Consider the following 23,672-nt stretch of genomic DNA (forward strand, 5'->3'; position numbering starts at 1 on the left):
AGCAGAACTGGGAGTACACCGTACATGGGGAAACATGAAGTACCACCGAGCAGCCGAATGGGACCTATTTGAGTGGACGCCGTGATAGCTGTGTTCTAGTCGGATGCCCATACGAAGAGCTTGCTGTTTGAATGCCCGGTGGTGTTTGCTACACATGATTCTGTTCCTGGCGTTTCCTGGAAAGCTCTAATTGGGACAGCGTCTCCAGCTGTGTGTGTGTGTGTGTGTGTGTGTGTGTTGTCGTAAACGTTTCCCTCATTTCTGGTGCCAGCTGTTCAGTATCTCCTGATGCGACCAGTATCGTACTTATAGGAAGGATCTAAGAGTGTTATTGGTGTGTACATAGGCTCAACCATTTTCCGTAGATGCTCAACACAGAAGCACAGGAAAACACGACTAGGTTCATCGTCTCCGAGTTGCTCGTTCCCAAGTGCTGCGTCGTAACAATCTGGCATTATGTCAGCATGTTTCCCCTTTTGCTGCCAGTAATGTCGTTAGTGTAATGCCATCGGCGATGCTGTCATTACTATTAGACAGGACATTGCATCTGCTCAGAGAGGCGGCTGTGGCAACTGCGGGCTTTACCAGTTCCGCTGTTAGCGTAGAGTCAGAGAAGCTCATTGAGTATACATGTTCTTCATTCAGCACAACATTCCTAGAACAGACTTTCGCCGTTCCAGCAGCGTGTGTGATCATCTAAGTAGCGGAGTTCTACTTCAGCGTAACTCCCCAAAACGTACTTGACCCAACCGCATTTGGTGTGAACGTCAGGCAGTGGGTTGTCACACCTCAGCAAAAGATGAGCGGCCGACGAGGTGCTAAATCAAGGAAGACGCCACCCAGCAGTAAGTAAGCTTACGCTGAAGGCTGTTTTCAACAGCAGGTAAGGCGTGCAGAGGTCTTTCGCCGAAACGAGGATTCTTGGAACTACCCGGAATGCTATACAAAGAAACCCGAAACGTGGCTTTCACTTGGTTGCGCTGGCACGAGACTCAGAGCAATCAGTCTGGCAGCAGGTCGTAGGTCAGCAGGTAACTGATGACGTTTCTTGGTGAGCCTGAAGCTGCTCGGCGCTACAACGGATAGACCGCTGGTGTGGGGACTGTCATGATATCGGCTGTAGTCCGAGAACCAGTCAATGGCTGAGCGGCGTGTATTTACTATCGCTCTGACCAGCTATTCTGTAACAGGTGACCGCCTCTTGTCACGGAGGTGGCTATGGGAGAGCAGCATTGTGCAAAGTCTGGTCTGCAGTTGTTGCCGAAACACGTGGATGCTACCCTCTTCGTCTCTGCCCCATCTACAGTCTTTCCTTATCGCTTAACAAGTCTGGCTCAAAAGGCTCTAAGCACTATGGGACTTAACATTTAGGGTCTTCAGTCCCCTAGACTTAGAACTACTTAAACCTAATTAACCTAAGGACATCACACATAGCCACGCCCGAGGCAGGATTCGAACCTGCGGCCGTAGCAGCAGCGCGGTCCCGGACTGAAGCGCCTAGAATCGCTCGGCCAAGCGGCCTTCACAAGTTTGTAACGCCACAAGGTGTCATAAAAATTTCACGATGAACAGTAATCACAATGTTTTGGCCAATCTGCGTATATCTGTTTCCTCAATTCACAATTAATTTTCGGAGGAAAAACGAGAACTTAGTCTCTAGATTGTCAAGGAACTCTTTAAACCACCAGCTATGTTTAGCCCAAGTTACTTTTCGATAGTGCTCCTTGAGACCAGGCCCACGTGGGCTCACAGCCTGACTGGTAACATTTCAGCCAGGTGAATGCACACCTTTCTTATCTGATTTTACCTGTTATCGACAGCAGTGTTGACACGGTTCGTAAGTCCACAGGCAAAACAGACAAGACAGTAAGGCAAGACAGAAAAGGAACGAAGTCTCAATTACAAAAACTAAACGGAATGACTGACTTCCCGTACGTAGGGGCATGAAACTGGAAACACTCGCATTTCACTATTTTGCACACTTTCATATCCATAACTTTCGATTTGTAGTGCTAAATGAAATGCTGATACGTTGAGTGGACACTTCGGTTTCGTATTGTCTCAGTTACAACGATCTCACGTGCGGTAGCGCTCTCGCTTCCCACGCTCGGGTTCCCGGGTTCGATTCCCGGCGGGGTCAGGGATTTTCTCTGCCTCGTGATGGCTGGGTGTTGTGTGATGTCCTTAGGTTAGATAGGTTTAAGTAGTTCTAAGTTCTAGGGGACTGATGACCATAGATGTTTAGTGCCATAGTGCTCAGAGCCATTTGAACAACGATCTCAAAAGTTGCTAGACTCTCTATTAATCCAATGGCACATGTTATTCCCTTGGCTGATATGATAAAGCGCTGTATGAAGTAATTATGTAGACTAATTGTTATTATCATTGTATTAAAACAAAATTTCAAACCAAGGCAACTAAAGCTAAAATTCTCACACGTGGTTTACAGAACTTTCAAGCAGTATTATAAGTTCCATTGGACGGCTTTTACAATAACATTCATGTTCATTACGAAAAAAATGGCAATTGTAATTTCAATATAAAAAGCATATTAATAGTTCACAGCAAGTTACCTTCAGTCAGTTTGGTCATCAGCTACAGCGCAGGTATAGTGACTCTAAATACACAGCATTTAGTTTACTTAGTTAATTTAATCGATTGCGTGGTACTGGATACTAGGTTTAATGCTTTGTGTTATTGCCGCAACCGTGCAACACGTCGCGCAAAGCGCTCTCCCAAACCGCTGGTCAGTCTGCTCAACTACTGCGGGAGGTACACGACTCTGCTCCCTCATGACAGATCGCCAGTTTGACATGGTCTGCTTATTAATATTTTGGGACAGCGGTCGCAATCATTTTCATCGGTTAAGCTGATGTAATAGGCTCTCACCACAATACCGTCAATGAGTAAATTCATTTCTGAAACTTCCTGGCAGATTAAAACTGTGTGCCCGACCGAGACTCGAACTCGGGACCTTTGCCTTTCGCGGGCAAGGCGGGCAAGTGCTCTACCATCTGAGCTACCGAAACACGACTCACGCCCGGTCCTCACAGCTTTACTTCTGCCAGTATCTCGTCTCCTACCTTCCAAACTTTACAGAAGCTCTCCTGCGAACCATGCAGAACTAGCACTCCTGAAAGAAAGGATATTGTGGAGACATGGCTTAGCCACAGCTTGGGGGATGTTTCCAGAATGAGATTTTCAAAAAAATTGTTCAAATGGCTCTGAGCACTATGGGACTCAACTGCTGAGGTCATTAGTCCCCTAGAACTTAGAACTAGTTAAACCTAACTAACCTAAGGACATCACAAACATCCAAGCCCGAGGCAGGATTCGAACCTGCGACCGTAGCGGTCTTGCGGTTCCAGACTGCAGCGCCTTTAACCGCACGGCCACTTCGGCCGGCTGAGATTTTCACTCTGCAGCGAAGTGTGCGCTGCAGACTGAAAATCTCATTCTGGAAACATCCCCCAGGCTGTGGCTAAGCCATGTCTCCGCAATATCCTTTCTTTCAGGAGTGCTAGTTCTGCATGGTTCGCAGGAGAGCTTCTGTAGAGTTTGGAAGGTAGGAGACGAGATACTGGCAGAAGTAAAGCTGTGAGGAGCGGGCGTGAGTCGTGCTTCGGTAGCTCAGTTGGTGAACATTATTTGCTATCTTCGAGCGGTCTTTGTTAGACCTCCACTGAGTTGGGGGGTGCCTGGCACAGAGGGCACCCACCCCTCCTCCCCCGGCGGTGTCTGAGTTTCAACCGCCTACGATCTATTGTACTTCTGACCTCCGCGGATGGGAGAGCGCGTCGCAGATTGCGCGGATTTTATTTGTTTTTGCTTTTCCTTTTTCCTTTCTTTTTCTTTACCCAGAATTTATATTTCTTTTCTCTTTCGCATATGTGTTCCCATAATTTCATGCTATTAGTGAATATTACAAAAACACATGCAAATAAATAAATAAATAGCAACGCCTTCCACTACTGTTATTTCCTGTTTCTCCCACTTCCCTAAGCACCACAGGCTCCGTGGTGGTGAGGGGGACACTGTGGCCAGGCCTCACGTTTTCGACCCCTGCCCACTTTGCCCCCCGAGCCCCCACCGGTCCACTACTTAAAAAAAAAAAAAAAAAAAAAAAGTTGGTAGAGCACTTGCCCGCGGAAGGCAAAGGTCCCGAGTTCGAGTCTCGGTCGGGCACACAGTTTTAATCTGCCAGGAAGTTTAATATCAGCTTACACTCCGCTGCAGAGTGAAAATCTCATTCTGAAATTCATTTCTGCACGTATACGCCAGTTCAGAGATTAATCCTGTTCCACGTGTCGAATAGAACATTATTCGTTATAGTTTTCATCTTACAATAAAAGTTTTGTTACAGGGTCATTCACTTGAACAGGACGAAACATTTGCTATCTGCAGCAATTATGTCCTAATTGTACACGTCATCGGCACGGTTGATATTCAACGACTGGTTTTAAGGTAAGTTTAACTAATTTTCGGGTGAATAGGCGGTAGGTACTTACCTCAAAGCATGCTACTGATATCACTTTGTAGGATCTCCTGTCGGTACGACACATACGACAAAGGTGGTCCACCGTGTTTTAATATTCGTAAGTGCTGAGGATATAGCGGGTCGGCGTCGACCATTACACACTGCCAATCGTAAACTGCAATGATTGTATGTAACTGCAATGTAAGTCCGCAGCACACCAGTACATTTTCATACCAATGATAGATGCTCATAATGCTACCCCTTTATTCAATATTAAGCAGATCTGTACTCTGGTTAATCCATGTCCAGAGATCCGAATGGGGGACTATTCCAGAATCTTTAGCCAATGGAGAGATCATCATGACACTTTTTTAATTACAGGCCACATGTCCTGTGGATACACGTAAAATATGTATATTAAAAAGATTACATCTTTTATTTGTAACATTAAAATCGTAGGCAAATATGGTCCGCCAAAACTATGACTGACGTGGGTTGTGGGGTGGGAGTGGTGGTTGATCTGCGTCTCAATGAGATAAGTGTAAACTGCTCCACTCGAGCGTAAGTTATATTTCCTTTTAATTCTTCCAGTGACGACTGTCCTACATACCAGTATGCTAGTCTTCCATTTCGCGTGCTATAGCACTGCAGATATAGCAGTTTGGCGATAACGTCTTACCGTAAGTAAACTCAGTAAGTTTGTGCGGAGTTCCGATTTCGTCGCTAGTCCCGGACCATGACAAGTCGATGTATGTATAAACACAGCACACTCATTGGCGTAACGTAGATGCGAGGTGAAAATGTAGTATGGAAAACTGTGTTGAAACAACAAATATTCATATCATGCCCTTAGCAAAGTCGCCTCTGAGGTACATCCTAGAACGCAAACATCGAGCAGGACACTCGCCCTGAGGGGTCCGTATATACGAGTACATATAATTGAGTTTTGTAGATAAAATGAGAAGCAAACACGGTCCGAACAGGACTTGAAGACCCAACGTTATCGACCGGCCGCCGTGTCATCCTCAGGCGTTAGGCAGGTACGGAGGAGCATACGGTCAGCACACCGCTCTGCCAGTCGGCCTCAGTTTTAGTGACCAGTGCCACTACTTCTCAATCAAGTAGCTCCTCAATTGACGTCGAAAGAGCTGAGTGCACTCCACATGGCTACAGCACCTGGCAGACTCCTAGAAAAGCCCGGCAGCGTTAACTTCGGTGATGTGATGCGAACCGATATTAGCACTGTGGTAAGGCCGTTATCTATGTACATAGATAGGTGAACGATAAGTTTTAAAGGGTGAATTGGAGAGGATCAGAATATGTGTGACTGCCTTGATTTTGAAGCTTAAATTTTTTACATCGTCAAAAAACTGTACACGTTAGTATTTGACATAAATTTCAACTTGGTACTTCTACCCATTCCTTAAAAAAGCGGACCTTAGCAGGTGGGCAAGGAGCTGGACGATAAAATGATGCCATAACCGTTCCGTTTTTGCCGATTGAGGTACGGAAACCTAAAGCAAATACAACAGGATACAATGTAAGAACCTCCATATTTGTAGAAGTACACACTCCTAAGGTAAATGTTCGACGTATTTAATTACTATACGACTTCCAAAAAGCAAATTCAATGTGCCTAATGTCAAACTCAGAGAACAGCTTTCGAAACAGTCCAGTCCATCATTTCAGCAGGTATTGCACATACTAGAGCAGTACGATTCCGGTGCCTTGTCGGCTCATACATTTGAGCAGCCAGTTATTTGTCGTGTTGCTTCCTGTCACCCCATTCCGCACCAGCGGCTCGCGCTAGCCACACCGAGTAACCATCTTTCCACGCCACGTACACAGTTCGCTAAACAGGCGGCTACACAAGCTTGACTTGCCCTAGGTGTTATTCACGGTACAGTCGCCACGACTGCCCCTCTAGACAAGTTCGGTGCTACGCTTGTGGCAAGAAAGGACGTGTAGAATCCGTATGTTTGCAACGGAATACACATAATAATTCGGCCCACTCATTAAAATCTAGTGACAAGGCCCATTCATCAATGCAGTATATTCCAAGTCAGCAAGAGGCAAGCGTGCAGTTTCTACAGTGATACACCAGTCAAACTACCTTTTTATTCATTTACTTATTTGTGGGGAACGTGTGAAATTTTAATTGGACACGCGTGCGTCTGTCACATTGCTAAATCGTCACACACATGAACTATTAGGTTCCCCACGCCTGTCTAAAACTAGCACGCAACTGACGGCTTATAATGGACAAGACATTCCCGTTATCGGCACATGTGCTTTGCCTGCCTTGTATCGCTCACATACGCGAACAGTGACTTCCACAGTGCTACAATCACGCGAGTGTCAGAACATATTTGGTCTTGATTCTTTTGATTTATTTGGCTTTAATATTCAGGACAATGTCTTTTCAGTGTCTGCATTCAATGCAAAAGTTAGTCTAGCTAGCTAGCTAAAAGAATTCCCAGAGCTCTTTCGTGTAGCTTTAGGTAAAGCTAACAAATTTGTTGCACGTATTACGCTGAAAGACTACGCTCAGCCGAAATTTTGTGCGGCCAGAACTGTTCCCATTGCATTACGGGGCAAAGTCGCTGTTGAACTTAAAGAATTGCAAGACAGTGGAATTATTGCACCCATATCAGCTGGTCATTGGGCAAGTCCATAGGTTTTGCTCCCCAAACCTTCAGGTGGCATTCGTCTTTTTCTTGCCTATAAGTCTACAGTCAACCCGCAAACCGTTATTGATTATTATCCTTTGGCACGTCAAGAGGATTTAATGGAGCAATTAGGCGCTGGAAGCTATTTTTAAAATACTAATTTGCACGACGCGTGTCTTCAAATACCGCTCAATGAAGATTCTCAAAAGTGCGTGTTACAAATACTCATTTGGGCTTGTTTCAATATTTGCGTTGGCCTTTTGGCAGTGCTTCCACACCAACCATTTTCCAACGGAATTTGGAACAGCTGACTGCACAAGTGACAACCTGTCCAAACTACTTGGACGATATTGTAGTAGCAGGTCGTACACCTGAAGAACATATTGCAAATTTACGTGCTTTGTTTCGTTTGTTCTCTGATGCAGGACTACAGTTAGACGGGACAAGTGTGATTATTTTTAAATCTGGGATGTAGTATCTTGGTCACCTCATAAACAGTCGATGTGTACATCCTCTTCAGTCGTATTTATTAGCCATACGAAATTTTCCAGTTCCTCGCAACGGCACAGGATTGCAGTCAGTCTTAGTGAAAATGAACTATTAAAAAATGGGTCAAATGGCTCTGAGCACTATGAGACTTAACTTCTGAGGTCATCACTCCCCTAGAACTTATAACTACGTAAACCTAACTAACATAAGGACATCACTCACATCCATGCCCGAGGCAGGATTCGAACCTGTGACCGTAGCGGTCGCGCGGTTCCAGACTGTAGCGCCTAGAACCGCTCGGCCACACAGGCCGGTGTGAACTATTATAGTCGGTTCATACCGAATGCTGCACAAATCTCAGCTCCACTGCATCGCTTGCGTCGCAATAATGTCCCCTTTGTTTGTACAGATGAGTGCCAAGTAGCTTTTAAAAAACTTAAAGATACATTGCTCAGTGTTCGATACTTAGTTTACTTTGATCCGGACAGGCCATTTGTATTGCAAGTTCACGCTTCCTCTCACGGAATCGGTGCAGTGATTTCGCACAGTATTGGTGATAAAGACAGGCCTATGCCCTTGCATAAAAAGTGTTGCCCAACGCTGAATGTAACTATTCACAAATTGAGAAAGAGGCTTTGGCTGTTGTGTTTGGTGTCACCAAATTTTACCACTATTTGTATGGCAGAAAATTCTACTTAGTATCGGATCAAAAAGCTTTTCAGTCCTTGTTTCATGCGACGAAACCGGTTCCTGTACGAACTACCCAAAAATTGCGAAGATGGACTTTGTTGTTATCTCAGTACCAGTACGACATTGTGTATCTTACGACAGCTCAACATAGTAATTCGGACGCGCATTCACGTCTTGCCATTGGCCCTGATACAGACTTTGACGCTTCTGCTGCATCATCTTGTCACATGGATGCTCAGAATTCTGAACTGCTTCAGAATTTTGAGCTGAACTACAAGAAAATTGCATAGGCCATGGAAGCTGATTCCGGTTTGAACATTTTGCTAACGTACATTCGCACATCTTGGTCTGCCCGTCGGTATAACCTCGCTGTACAGAAAAGTGTGATTATTGTTCAGAATGATAGTGGACAATCATGTGTGTCGATCCCTAAATCTTTGCAAAAGGAATTGTGGCAGTTACTAGAACAAGGCGCTAGGGGATTGTTCGTACGAAACAGTTAGCACGTCGACACTGTACTTGCAAGGGTATGGACGCCCAAATAGCACAGATGACGTCACAGTGTCACACATGTGCGGAAAATCAGTCTGCTCGGCCACAAAAATACTCTGCTTGGTATACGTCGCAGTCGCCATGTCAACGTGTGCACATAGACTTTGGGGGACCTTTTTGGAACACTCGCTGGTGGACTGTGGTTGACTCGTACAGCAAGTTTCCTTTTGCTGTGACAATGAACTCGACAACGTCACGTAGCACAATTCAGGTCTTGTCATCGATTTTTTGCCACCAGGGTTTACCTGAAGTAATAGTGTCAGACAATGGACCTCAGCTCACGTCAAACGAATTTTGAATATTCTGTGAACGCAATGACATACAGCGTCTAACTATTGCGATGTTCCATCCACAGTCAAACGGCGAAGCGCAACGTTTTGTCTGAACCTTCAAGCAGCAGATGACCAAACTCTGCACACACCAGGGATCTAGCTCTGCAGCTGTTTCTAGCTTCATATCGTTGGCTCCCAAGAGATGGACCGGCGGAATTGCTTCACGGTCGCCCCCATCGGACACTGCTCTACCATCCTCAGTATCAGGCACCGAAGGAAGGCCGCGCCGTATGATATTGTTTTTTACAGGGTTTTTAGCGGCAGCAGACGGTCGGCGCGAGGCGAGATCGTCCGTCGACTTGGCGCTTGCATATATCGTCTTTCAGGTCCCCATGGCTTGCAGCGCCGCCATCAAAATTAAGTCCGCCTCTGTCGTGTACACGATGATCTTTCAGTCTCTCTTCCCCCAGATTCACGGATCCAGAGGACAGCGCGGCCACAGCAGCCACCAGAGGGTGTCATCACGACACCACGGGACGACCCCATGGAGCCTTCGCCTCCTCCGCCTCCTCTCGTCCAACCGATGGAGCTGGGCCCGCCCACACCGCAGCAGCCACGCTTCTTCATCTGGTTCATGACAGCCGCAGATGGACGCGTACCCTTCTGGTCGTTTTCCGGGGGACGTTCCCGCCAGAGCGCAGGCCGGATGGCGGGGTACGGCCGGAAGCTTGACGTCCCCTGCAGCCACAGCTTCCGGCCCGGCGATGCACCCAAACTCCTGCCTCCCCCGAAGTGGTCGTACTCCCTACACGCCGACGGACCGTCGCTTTTGTGAGGAGTGGTGAGGGGGGGAGGAATGATCTGGCGTACCCATAAGCGCCGGAACGAAGATGAAGAACGCAAGAGAAGAGAAGGCGGTGAAACCACGTAGGCGAATGGTGCAGCAACGGCCTCAACAAGAGGAGAATATAATCTCCGCGCCTGCCAGCCGCGGGCGCTCAGTATTTGCTCAGCATTCGGACATCATAAGGACAGGCCTAGCAGAGAATGCTACAATAGCAGGTATTAGTGATCGACAAACTGTGTGTAATCTTGCATGCACATTGTATATAGCAAAGGACTCGGATTTATGTTGCATGCCACCCATCTCTTGCGACACCAATGTCAATTCCATTTTAAGTATTGACAATCTTCTTAACTGAAATAAAACTAGTAATGTTATTAGCTTGAATTGTTGTATGACATTCCGAGAATGCATGCTTTACGAGACATCCGTAAACAATGCAGGAATAGAACTAAAGTACAGGTTCGATGGAGGATTATTCAACCAGTCCAGACTCCATTCAAAAAGGTTCACCAGTACCACTCGTGTGACAGAGCTGCAGTATGCTGATGACAAAGCTTCTCCAGCTCATTCACCTGCAGAGTTGCAGCTATCAGTTGATTCCTTCAGCAGGGCGTACGAACGATATGGTCTCTCCTTCAATATCCCAAAGACAAAGGTGATGGTGCTGCCAACTCCTGGCTCCTCCGTTCCTGATTTCAGCATATCCATTTATGATACACCCTTGGAACTAAGTGGACCACTTCCTCTTCCTAGGAAGCATACTGTCATCTAACTGCTCATCTGGAAAAGATGTGGAGAATAGATTACGTGCTGCCCATGTAGCATTTGGGTGTCTTATAAAGCGTGTCTTCCTGAATAAAGACCCAACATTGTACACCAAACTGATGGTGTACAAATCTGTAGTCATTTCCACCCTGCTATATGGTTGCGAAACCTGAACGTTATATTGCTGTGATCTGAAGAAACTAGAACGCTTCAACCAACAGAAGCTAAGATTTATCATGAACCTGAAATGGGATGAGTTTATATCCAACACGGCTGTTCTTGAGAAAGCAGAAGTGTATAGCATGGAAGCTCTTACCATTGGGCATCAACTCAGATGGGTCGGATATGTCCAGAGGATGAAAAATGACAGACTTCCACGCCAAACGCTGTACAGCGAAGTGAGCACAGGTAAAAGGCCACGAGGTGCCCCTCTCAAACGTCATAAGGACCAGTACAAGAAAAATCTGAAAAACTTGAACATCGATCCGAGTAACTGGTCCACAATAGCAGAAGGTCGATGTCGCTGGCGCCCAGTTACCTCAAATGCTCTTCAAAACTTTGAGATGGAACGTCGACGAATGGAGAATGGCAAACGCCGGGGACATGAACTCCTCCAGGCTCAGCCACGTCCTCCACCTTCCATCAGCTGTAATGTCCGTGGCCACCTGTTCCACGCTATGATTGGATTGCACTTCCACGCCTGAACCGTGACAAAGGAAATCTCAGGAGAGAAATGAAAACTCGGATGCGAGTATCACCCGACGACGACGACGATTCCGAGAACGCAGCATCCCTTAGGCACCCTATACGCGACGAGTGGGCAGGACGCCACACACACACACACGCACACACACACACACACACACACACACACACACACACACACACACACACAGACACAGCTGCATTGTACGACCGTGCACAAACATTTTTATTTTCTAGTTGTTCTTTTCGATTGTTTCTCTATAAAAGAATGTGTTTATGGAATGTGTTTTGTCTGCTGCAACTATACCAAGTCACTTCAGAAAATACGATACATTTTGATTCAACACAGTTATACCGCTCCTGCGTCGTTCGAAATAAACATTAGCAGAACATATAAACAGTTGGACAGCAGTCTCATCTGAAACAGCGATGGTAAAGTGAACAGGTTATACCTCTCAGTGAAACATTTTAACTTCTTAACTTTGTTCAATAATTATAAGAAGTACTGAAAAAATCAAATTTTTATTGTCTCTGGAAGCTGTTACCTATGTAACCACCAAGTAGGATTGGTGAACATTATAGCTCCTATGGATTCATCACATTCCCTTTTGTCATGGTTTCGCCTCATGACAGACAGCAGACGTGATTCGAGTCTTCCGTTTTGGACACCTAAATGACGTCTCTTTGTGTACGGAGACAAACACTCGCTACTGTACTGACGCAAAAGAGTGCAAGCGAGCTCTGGCATCGCCATACGTCCTCGGACAACGGCTACCACTGCCCCTGTGAAAGTCGCTACATCACTTATGCACCTCTACAGAGTGAAACCTCCAGTGCTTTGACCGTACCGAGTTTTGTTCTTTTAATTTGTGGCACGCCACATGAAGTATATTAATATTCATTGAACAACTGTCATTTTTACTGCTTCCTGAGGCCTAAGCAGATGTAGAACTCGAAAAGTTTTACGAAATATGTCTGATGTTGAAGCCAGTATTAGTGCTTTTTCCCTCTTATTATACTGAGCGATGATCGCAACATTGCCTGTGCAAGTGCATTTGAGTTAAGAATGTCAGTATGTATTTGTCGTTGTATATTTGTGTAAAGGAAGTCAATTTCTGTTCGCAGCAAAATTTAATATAAAGAGGTCAGTAAATCACTGCTGAAACAGGTAACAGTGAATGTAACAAACCAGTGACTGCCATCTGGCATGTTAAAAGAAAGTACAAAACAAATTACTTCTGAATCTTGGCAACGTCACCAAAGCAAAAAGCATCGGTGGCAGCACCGTGCGAGCTTTCGAATAAAATGTGACCCTCAACTACGTACACTCGGACTCGGAGTTTTGGCTGGTTTCGTTGTCTAGGGGCTGGGACACGTAGTTTCCGCAAAACAAGCCAAATACTCATGAGTAAACAGTATACAATAAGAATATACACATGAATCGAATGGTCGAAGGTTCCTACCACTCGGCAATTGCGAATTTTGAATGTAACATAGAAATTTGTAAATGAAAGATTGCAATTAAGTAAAATCTGCAGGTGCTGTTTTTAACGAGTTTAAATGATGAGTACCATAGTAGAAGTACCTTTAAGAATGCCGTTTATTACTGCAAAACCCTTACTGGTGTCGATGGTCCAGCGATTAAATAAAATATAAGTTGAATAACAGTGAAACAATAGATTCCTACTTCAGGTAATTAGTTATAAACAACAACACAGCTCGCGAGATATTCAATTCTAAATGCATACTATGTCTTCACTGTAGAAGCCACGGAAATCTCAGAAGAGCACAAGTTGGCACCATGAAACATTTCTATCTGCCGCGACCAAACACAAACCGCTCAACACTCTCCCAGTATTTCCTGTAACCGTCCGTTGAGCCTTCCTGTCCAGCACTCGCTCCCTCCTGTGCCACCCGATCCTCCTACCCCACTTCCATCGATTCTTTCCATTGACTTCGTTAGTCGCCTGCCATAGTAACGAGCGCTGTGATTGGCTAGAGCGCTCCCACCATGTCTCCAAGCTAACGCACACTCACAAACATACTGAAACACATACGAAATACTGAATTTACATTTAAATAACTTGAAATTAAATAAATATTCCTTCGGCTGGACCATAAACATTCTCTAACACACATCATTAGATACATAAACAAGTCACATAAACATATATCAAAGGAACAGAAACAAAAGTAGGCCAGTACCCTAATGTCTCTGTGCCTTCTAAAACACAGTAAATATTTGACCAATTTCTTCATTAATAGTATATATCGGATATAAATAAGGACATAGGCAAATAAATGTATTTATAAGCATGCTGCTACTGTTTCCTCGTGTAACTGTGGAGTACTTATGGCCTGACTCGATCAATAGTAATCAGCCCCTTTGACCTCCAATAACTCCTGTGCTATTCAAGTGACATGCCTGTACTTCGTATCAATTTAGGTTTGCACTCAGATACTAAACTTTAAACTAATAAAGATATTGAAAATCTGATAACACCAACAGAATCGTTGTGCAAATAATGGTAATTTACTTGTTTCTATTTAAGGTAGTAGGATTTCTCTTGCTATTACTAATTTCTACATGAACTGTGAAATGTCTACCATTATGGTTTGACGAAGTCCACCATCTTTGGCACTCCCGGCATGCAAATCTCCTTCATTGACACAAAACACAGTCCTCGGCACAGCGTCAACATGGAATTCCCAGCCACGTGGTCGGTCTGGACCACGCGCTGGGGCTACCCCTCTTGCTCCAGCTGATGTTCGGCACCACGCAGTTGCTGACGAACACCGGCTTGTCGAGTGGCCCGTGTGGCTTCGCCAGTTCCGAACTTAGAATATTTTCAGGGCGCCACAACTTGCCCGTTACCTCACAACCGGCACTTCAGGTACGTTCACAGGGGCCGTAAGTGACGGCACTGTGTGGCTGCAATAATGTTTCCATAAAAATTGAAGTAATGTTGCTGCGATACGCGGAAGTTTGTGGTACAGGCGGCCTATATAGGTAGTGGAGGAGGCTTCTGCGTTCAGCTGCAAGCATACTGCCGATGTCTTGCTGCTGTCGACCGAGATTGAAGAATATTTCATACTGTCTGACCATATGGCCTTGGGTGTAAATGCTTCTTTCTCTGTCTGAGCCTGCAATGCCGCAATGAGAAGTCACGTTATCCGATCGGTGTAATACACTCCTGGAAATGGAAAAAAGAACACATTGACACCGGTGTGTCAGACCCACCATACTTGCTCCGGACACTGCGAGAGGACTGTACAAGCAATGATCACACGCACGGCACAGCGGACACACCAGGAACCGCGGTGTTGGCCGTCGAATGGCACTAGCTGCGCAGCATTTGTGCACCGCCGCCGTCAGTGTCAGCCAGTTTGCCGTGGCATACGGAGCTCCATCGCAGTCTTTAACACTGGTAGCATGCCGCGACAGCGTGGACGTGAACCGTATGTGCAGTTGACGGACTTTGAGCGAGGGCTTATAGTGGGCATGCGGGAGGCCGGGTGGACGTACCGCCGAATTGCTCCACACGTGGGGCGTGAGGTCTCCACAGTACATCGATGTTGTCGCCAGTGGTCGGCGGAAGGTGCACGTGCCCGTCGACCTGGGACCGGACCGCAGCGACGCACGGATGCACGCCAAGACCGTAGGATCCTACGCAGTGCCGTAGGGGACCGCACCGCCACTTCCCAACAAATTAGGGACACTGTTGCTCCTGGGGTATCGGCGAGGACCATTCGCAACCGTCTCCATGAAGCTGGGCTACGGTCCCGCACACCGTTAGGCCGTCTTCCGCTCACGCCCCAACATCGTGCAGCCCGCCTCCAGTGGTGTCGCGACAGGCGTGAATGGAGGGACGAATGGAGACGTGTCGTCTTCAGCGATGAGAGTCGCTTCTGCCTTGGTGCCAATGATGGTCGTATGCGTGTTTGGCGCCGTGCGGGTGAGCGCCACAATCAGGACTGCATACGACCGAGGCACACAGGGCCAACACCCGGCATCATGGTGTGGGGAGCGATCTCCTACACTGGCCGTACACCACTGGTGATCGTCGAGGGGACACTGAATAGTGCACGGTACATCCAAACCGTCATAGAACCCATCGTTCTACCATTCCTAGACCGGCAAGGGAACTTGCTGTTCCAACAGGACAATGCACGTCCGCATGTATCCCGTGCCACCCAACGTGCTCTAGAAGGTGTAAGTCAACTACCCTGGCCAGCAAGATCTCCGGATCTGTCCCCCATTGAGCATGTTTGGGACTGGATGAAGCGTCGTCTCACGCGGTCTGCACGTCCAGCACGAACGCTGGTCCAACTGAGGCGCCAGGTGGAAATGGCATGGCAAGCCGTTCCACAGGACTACATCCAGCATCTCTACGATCGTCTCCATGGGAGAATAGCAGCCTGCATTGCTGCGAAAGGTGGATATACACTGTACTAGTGCCGACATTGTGCATGCTCTGTTGCCTGTGTCTATGTGCCTGTGGTTCTGTCAGTGTGATCATGTGATGTATCTGACCCCAGGAATGTGTCAATAAAGTTTCCCCTTCCTGGGACAATGAATTCACGGTGTTCTTATTTCATTTTCCAGGAGTGTGGTATTATTTCTCTTTCGTTCGAAAGTAAGCGTGCATACGTGGAGGCACTCGACTTTTGTTGTCTGCTGGAATGTAGAGGTGTGTAAACGACACAACCATGGATTCCATATAATTATGTGTTATCTCATCACTACCAGAACTCTGGAACACCGATAGTAATATGTACAAAGATCTGCTAAAGTGAGCCCAAATTTTCTTCTACACAGGTTCCTAGGATTTCAAAATATTTATATAATTTTATTATTGTCTTCGTGTCCAAAGACAGCAATTTGCCAGTTCTCTCTTTTTAGTTACGGTAATTGTGTACAATACTTTCACGTCCCATAACGGCAGTCGTAGATGTCTTGTATTTGTGATAGTCATAGCTTTACCACTATACTGGTGAAACACAATAACATGTAAACATTAAAATCTCATTGTTATTTCATAGTAGTCTAATGAATTTCTAGGTTCTTTCCACTAAAGCGTTACAAACGTCCTGTTACTAAGAGGTACGTCGAAGAGAAGTGCACTTCACAGTGCTACATAAAACCTCTATGTGAATCACCAGTAGGCAGAAACTAAAGCGTTTTGGCCAACTACTATAAGGAGATTCCAAACTTTGATTGGTATTATCAATACTCGGACAAGGTTTCTGCATTTTGTAAAAAGTATGTATTCAGTACCAGCACATGTGTTAGTTTCCCAGGCAGTTTCCTACTTAAAAAGAACGCATTTACAAACATCGATTAAGTTTTCCTTGTTGCCTTTTTTCCTTGTGGAATGGAAATCCAGAAGAGCCGCACTCCCTTCCACTTTTTTGCTGTCGCAGTTTTCATTGCCATAGTGAAGTCCGCGTAAAAACTTCTGACTCGGAAATTACTGCCGCAAGCTTTGTCGGTCATCAGTGGCTGGCAGTTTTGCCGAGCATTTGACTAAAATGGGTGTGGCAAAAATAGCGCGTCATGTTGTAGGGAATGAGCAAGTTTTATAGCCCGGGTAAACTTAGTTTCAGGAACAATATGCGGCCCAGCCAGCATTGATTTTTCGTGCGTTTTAACCAACTGATGCTGACCACGTTCACTGAACACATTGCTGGCTCTTTCATATAGACCTGACCTTATGACACCTGTTTTGCCTATCAACACGTCACCTCATTACTCGCCAGTGGCTACGACCTCTACACATGTGCCGACGCTATATAGCTGTTAAAATACACTGCTTAATCGTGACACCTCTACATTATGGTAAATAATTCATGTGTTGTTTTACGTTAGGGTTATTGTTTTACGTTAGAGTTAACCCTAGCAACGCCAGCGCATTTTCTGTAACATGTACTACCAGTTGGGTTGGGGGGAGAGAGCTGGACTTTGTGTTATTGTTCTGGTCTACAGACCAAAGACTGGTTCGGTGCAGGTCTCCATGCTACTCTATCCTTTGCAAGCCTCTTCGTTTCCGAGTACCTACTGCAATCCACATCCTTTTGATTCTCCTTAGTGTATTCATCTCTTTGTCTCCCTCTATGATATTTACCCTCCACGCTTCCCTCCAAAACTAAACTCGTAATCCCTTGACGCTTCAAAACCTGCCCAACCAACCGATCCTTTCTTCTAGTTAAGTTGTGAGGTGAACTTTATGCCCACCAAAAAAAAATGTGTCATTGCACTGTTACGTTTTATTAACAACTTACTTTATAAGTGAATCCTTAAGTATGGTCCAGATCCTGAAAATTTGTTTCATAAAACCGTAGAAATACCAACGAATTATCCATAACTTGTAACTGCGGGAGGAGAGGGATTGTTTTACGACTACCACAAAAAATATTAAAAAACAGAAACTCCGTTCATTATCGTCGAGCTTTGTTCACAACGTAGCTGTTAAATATATATACTGATATGTAATGAGGGTCGTGAAACTGAAAATATGAATATGACATGTATTGTGAGAAGTCGACTCACTACTAACACTTAAGTTTATGTTTAAAGTTTTACTGAAAATTTTAAAACAGTTAAGGAATCAGGCAGAAGCAATCATTAAAAACAATTTTCTTTTTTCAAAATTCTAAGATTTCAATAACCTACATGACTAGATCATAATACACTCCTGGAAATGGAAAAAAGAACACATTGACACCGGTGTGTCAGACCCACCATACTTGCTCCGGACACTGCGAGAGGACTGTACAAGCAATGATCACACGCACGGCACAGCGGACACACCAGGAACCGCGGTGTTGGCCGTCGAATGGCACTAGCTGCGCAGCATTTGTGCACCGCCGCCGTCAGTGTCAGCCAGTTTGCCGTGGCATACGGAGCTCCATCGCAGTCTTTAACACTGGTAGCATGCCGCGACAGCGTGGACGTGAACCGTATGTGCAGTTGACGGACTTTGAGCGAGGGCGTATAGTGGGCATGCGGGAGGCCGGGTGGACGTACCGCCGAATTGCTCCACACGTGGGGCGTGAGGTCTCCACAGTACATCGATGTTGTCGCCAGTGGTCGGCGGAAGGCGCACGTGCCCGTCGACCTGGGACCGGACCGCAGCGACGCACGGATGCACGCCAAGACCGTAGGATCCTACGCAGTGCCGTAGGGGACCGCACCGCCACTTCCCAACAAATTAGGGACACTGTTGCTCCTGGGGTATCGGCGAGGACCATTCGCAACCGTCTCCATGAAGCTGGGCTACGGTCCCGCACACCGTTAGGCCGTCTTCCGCTCACGCCCCAACATCGTGCAGCCCGCCTCCAGTGGTGTCGCGACAGGTGTGAATGGAGGGACGAATGGAGACGTGTCGTCTTCAGCGATGAGAGTCGCTTCTGCCTTGGTGCCAATGATGGTCGTATGCGTGTTTGGCGCCGTGCGGGTGAGCGCCACAATCAGGACTGCATACGACCGAGGCACACAGGGCCAACACCCGGCATCATGGTGTGGGGAGCGATCTCCTACACTGGCCGTACACCACTGGTGATCGTCGAGGGGACACTGAATAGTGCACGGTACATCCAAACCGTCATAGAACCCATCGTTCTACCATTCCTAGACCGGCAAGGGAACTTGCTGTTCCAACAGGACAATGCACGTCCGCATGTATCCCGTGCCACCCAACGTGCTCTAGAAGGTGTAAGTCAACTACCCTGGCCAGCAAGATCTCCGGATCTGTCCCCCATTGAGCATGTTTGGGACTGGATGAAGCGTCGTCTCACGCGGTCTGCACGTCCAGCACGAACGCTGGTCCAACTGAGGCGCCAGGTGGAAATGGCATGGCAAGCCGTTCCACAGGACTACATCCAGCATCTCTACGATCGTCTCCATGGGAGAATAGCAGCCTGCATTGCTGCGAAAGGTGGATATACACTGTACTAGTGCCGACATTGTGCATGCTCTGTTGCCTGTGTCTATGTGCCTGTGGTTCTGTCAGTGTGATCATGTGATGTATCTGACCCCAGGAATGTGTCAATAAAGTTTCCCCTTCCTGGGACAATGAATTCACGGTGTTCTTATTTCAATTTCCAGGAGTGTATTTGCAAAGCGTGGGCATGATGTAAACAAAACTTAGGTTCTCCAGCTACGACTCTCTATACGAGGATTTACGGCGGATAATCCCAGCCAGACCTCAAGTAGCAGCGTCCATGAAATGTTGACTTCCAGTATATTTTGATGAAATATTTATGGTATTACTTTTAAATTTAGTAAGTTATTATATTGTTTGTTGCCGTAATAGCGCCATATACGTACTTGCATAGTACTGCTTACTTTTATACAACTGTTAGTAATGTCTAGACAGTCGAAACTAGGGATCAACTGAATCTGTTGATACCAGAAGTGGGCAGCATCTCGGAGCGCAACGATGACGATTTATGTGACGTCATATTTCTTATTTTTGTTGGGTTACTGGTAATTTTTACACAATGTAAAGCAATTGTAAAAGGAACCTATCGATTACTGATATCGTCTTTATCTCGTAACATGACGTTGAGGATTTATGTGACGACTACATTAGATTTAAAAGGAAGGTTGTGGTGACAGAATGAGCTTATGCGTCTCCAGATGTCTAGTTTAGTAAGAAAGCTGACAATTTAGTAGTGAGCTCAGAAGTGGCATCGAATGCTTCACTTAATGCGAAACCGAAATAGCCACCATAAAGTTTTGTGAGAATAGTTGACTAGGATAAACCTTATAGTGAAAAGTAATGTGCTCACGGTTGCCCTCGGCCAGCTGCATGGTAAAAATGAACAATTTCACGAAGCACAAGTAGCGTTGCCTAACGCGGCTGTCTTGTAGGACACAGCTTAACGGCGCAGTGAGGGGGCCGCTGCGGCCCGTGCCCGTCGGTGGCTCAGACTAATTGCGGAGATGCGGCGCCACTCACCTGAGAGCCTCGCGGTAGTGCTCGGCGGCCAGGTCGGCGTTGCCGGCGTCCCGCAGCACGTTGGCCAGGTTGTAGTGCATCTTGGCGTTATGGGGCAGGGCTCTCAGGCCGGCCCTGCAACCGATAGCACACACCGGCTCAGCTCCTGGCCACCAGACACTCCAGCAGCGGCTGCGTCCTACCGTCTCACACGTGGATATATTAACAATTGCTGGGAAGTCCATTCCACCCCACAACTGCAAACATTTGGTACAAAGGTAAACATGTGCGGTTGCGGGTTTCCGCATAATGATTTCAAAATGGTTCATCTAAAGTATCTCTTAACTGTCTGTAAAACGTGACAATTATTAACATTTGATGTAAAACTAAAGTGAGAAGTATTATTTCCATAATAAATGCGAACTGTTTAACCTAGGTAAAATTTATGACAGATCTTATACATACAGAACTACATGCCATGTTAGCACAAGTTCTCAGGGAAAAAAATTAATTTACCGTAATACAAAAACCTTTGATCACGTTTTCCAAGGGAATGATTGAAACAAGATAATATTTGCGTTAACGAGAACTAACTGTCCGAGGGAGTGGTGAAAGTGAAAATTTGTTTCGGATCTAGACTCGAACCTGGATTTCCCTCTTTACACGAGCAGTCACGTAAACCGATTTGGCTATCCGTGAAAGACTCAGGGCCAGACCCAAACTTCGATATGTCGTCGTCCCTGCGTCCCAACCTGTTCTCGTACACACTTTATATAATTCCCATACAGGGGAGGACATTTTATTAAAAGTTGCTCCCTTGTATAGGTGTGGAAATATGGTATTGTAGTGTCTGTGTTGTTAACGAAGAACGTAGAAATATGGTATTGTAGTGTCTGTGTTGTTAACAAAGAACGACGCAGTGTTCCTTCGGACACATTTGCAATCCCTTTGGAAAGAATCAGAACGTCGACTTTGCTCCATACCCTAGCGCCATGCGTCTCTGGTTGCCAACCCTCCCCAGGCGTTCAGACACATCAATGAAAGTGTCCCCATCAGAGTTCCAGCATTCATTAAGGCGAAGGGTTGACACAACGCATACTAATATCTACTAACAGGTGTCCGGATACATCCGATTAGTTAGTGTAAAGCCATATAACCTGAAGCTAAAAATGCTGTATCTCGCCATTCAAGCAACGACTACTGTTAGTCGTGGAGGTCTGTAGAAGGACAATTTTGGAAATTGTGCCCCAGAAACCTAAGGAGATGGAGAGTATGGCGGTACAGGACGGTAGCTTGGGGCGAAATGGAGAGAGAGTGTATGGTGATTCCTGGCTCAGTGCTAGATGTACGTCTTCTCGTGTGATCATCTCACAGGCCATGTAACAGTACAGTAACAAGTGCTGGTTAGGGTCAGGAACTGTGTCCGTTTGTCCTGGCTAGAGACTGAAACTGAATGGTAGTTGTAGAAACACCTGCATACGCTCTCTCGTTTTCTGACTCATTACTGTCACGAGGCATGGTCGAATAGGTATAGTAATTTCATATAATAATAGTAAGTAGTATAACAATGCCATAAACGTATACCACAGAGCATATCCCTTGTAATTGTAGTACATTATAAGTTAATTCTAACTTAGGTGTAACGTTGTGACACACAAACATACTACTATGAGACGTAATTGTAGTTTACTGACTCATAATTGTAAGAGCTGGATTTTGTTATAATTCCATTGACCAAATAAACGTAGAATAAAATAAAAGTAACAATCGTAGATCTAACATGACGTATTATAGTGCCTTAAACTCAAAGTTAATAACAATAAATAAATAAATATTTACCAAATATTTACCAACATAACGCTCAGTTTTCCAGCAGCTGTACAGAAATCAGCTCCTCTTTATTCCCCGGCGGCAACTCCTGATATTGCTACATATACAGGGTATTATGGGCAGGTACAGGTATTGTATGGGCAGGTACAGGTATTGTCATCATTGGTATCTTAATGTGTACCACTTTAGTGTGTCACATGTTTTTTCTCCGCGTCTGACAGTCTTCGCACCAACACATAATGCACTATCTGTTTCTTTCTGAACGGTCGTAACTGCACCGTAAGGTGGACTATGCCTATCAGTATAGACTATACAGTGTTGCTTCTGCACATCCACATTTCACTACCTGGTCTACTGGCCAGTCGAAAGAAGCATTAATGGCTTGCTTGTGCCCCTCACACTTGGTGGTACTATCAAATTTAAAGCCATACTGCCGGCAGCGGAGGTCTAGCGGTTATAGGCGCGCAGTCCGGAACCGCGCGACTGCTACGGTCGCAGGTTCGAATCCTGCCTCGGGCATGGATGTGTGTGATGTCCTTAGGTTAGTTAGGTTTAAGTAGTTCTATGTTCTAGGGGACTGATGACCACAGATGTTAAGTCCCATAGTGCTCAGAACCATTTGAACCATTTTTTAAAGCCATACTACTTGTAATACCTGCACTTATTACTCTGCAAATGAAGTCAACACGGATGTAATGTTGTTCAGTTCACTGGTTGTTGTTGTTGTGGTCTTCAGTCCTGAGACTGGTTTGATGTAGCTCTCCATGCTACTCTATCCTGTGCAAGCTTCTTCATCTCTCAGTACCTACTGCAACCTACATCCTTCTGAATCTGCTTAGTCTAAGAAAAATTCGAAACCTTGCGCCGTTTCCAAGTTACGCACCACTGAAGTTATCCAACTGAATAGTATTCAAAGAAATGTGACTGACACCCGAAAAACAGGGACTTACATGCATCTAGAATAGCAAATAGTGCATTCAGAATGGCTAGCCACTAGCCGAAATCTGGATTTGTGTTTAAAATCTAAAAAAGGGCGACTGATTGCTGCACTCTATAATTTGTAAAACTTGATTTAGTGATGTTACTGCATTGAGATTTGTGACACTACGACGCTGACACAGTACCCGCCACTCATCCACTACTTATCACTGACTGACACTTTCGAATGCACATCTGTTGCTTGGCTTTGTGAATTCAAGTCGCCAACGTAGTTAATGTGCTGCCGTCGCTTGTGCCCCAAGAATGAGACCAGTTTGGGAACTTTTTGGGCGGACGATGTATTTCTGACCACACGCTGTAAACATGTGCCGCAGACCTTCATTTACAGGTTTACCTGGCGTTGACATATGCTCACTACAACCTGTCGACAACTGACTTCTGTTTTAATTAAGCATGCAAACATGTTCATTGGCTTCCGACGTTTGCCTGCGTATA

General features: G+C 45.8%; 1 protein-coding gene across 1 annotated transcript in view; it reads right to left on the minus strand.

Annotated features, from left to right (window-relative positions):
• LOC126199544 (protein O-mannosyl-transferase TMTC1-like) overlaps window positions 1-23,672 on the minus strand; it is a 648,409-nt gene that overhangs the window by 120,295 nt on the left and 504,442 nt on the right. Inside the window, exon 12 of the mRNA XM_049936465.1 lies at window positions 20,430-20,543. Within this exon, the coding sequence (XP_049792422.1) occupies window positions 20,430-20,543 (114 nt within the window). The remainder of the gene's footprint in view (window positions 1-20,429; window positions 20,544-23,672) is intronic.

Source organism: Schistocerca nitens, chromosome 8, assembly GCF_023898315.1.
Source record: "Schistocerca nitens isolate TAMUIC-IGC-003100 chromosome 8, iqSchNite1.1, whole genome shotgun sequence".
NCBI classification, from domain to species: Eukaryota; Metazoa; Arthropoda; class Insecta; order Orthoptera; family Acrididae; genus Schistocerca; species Schistocerca nitens.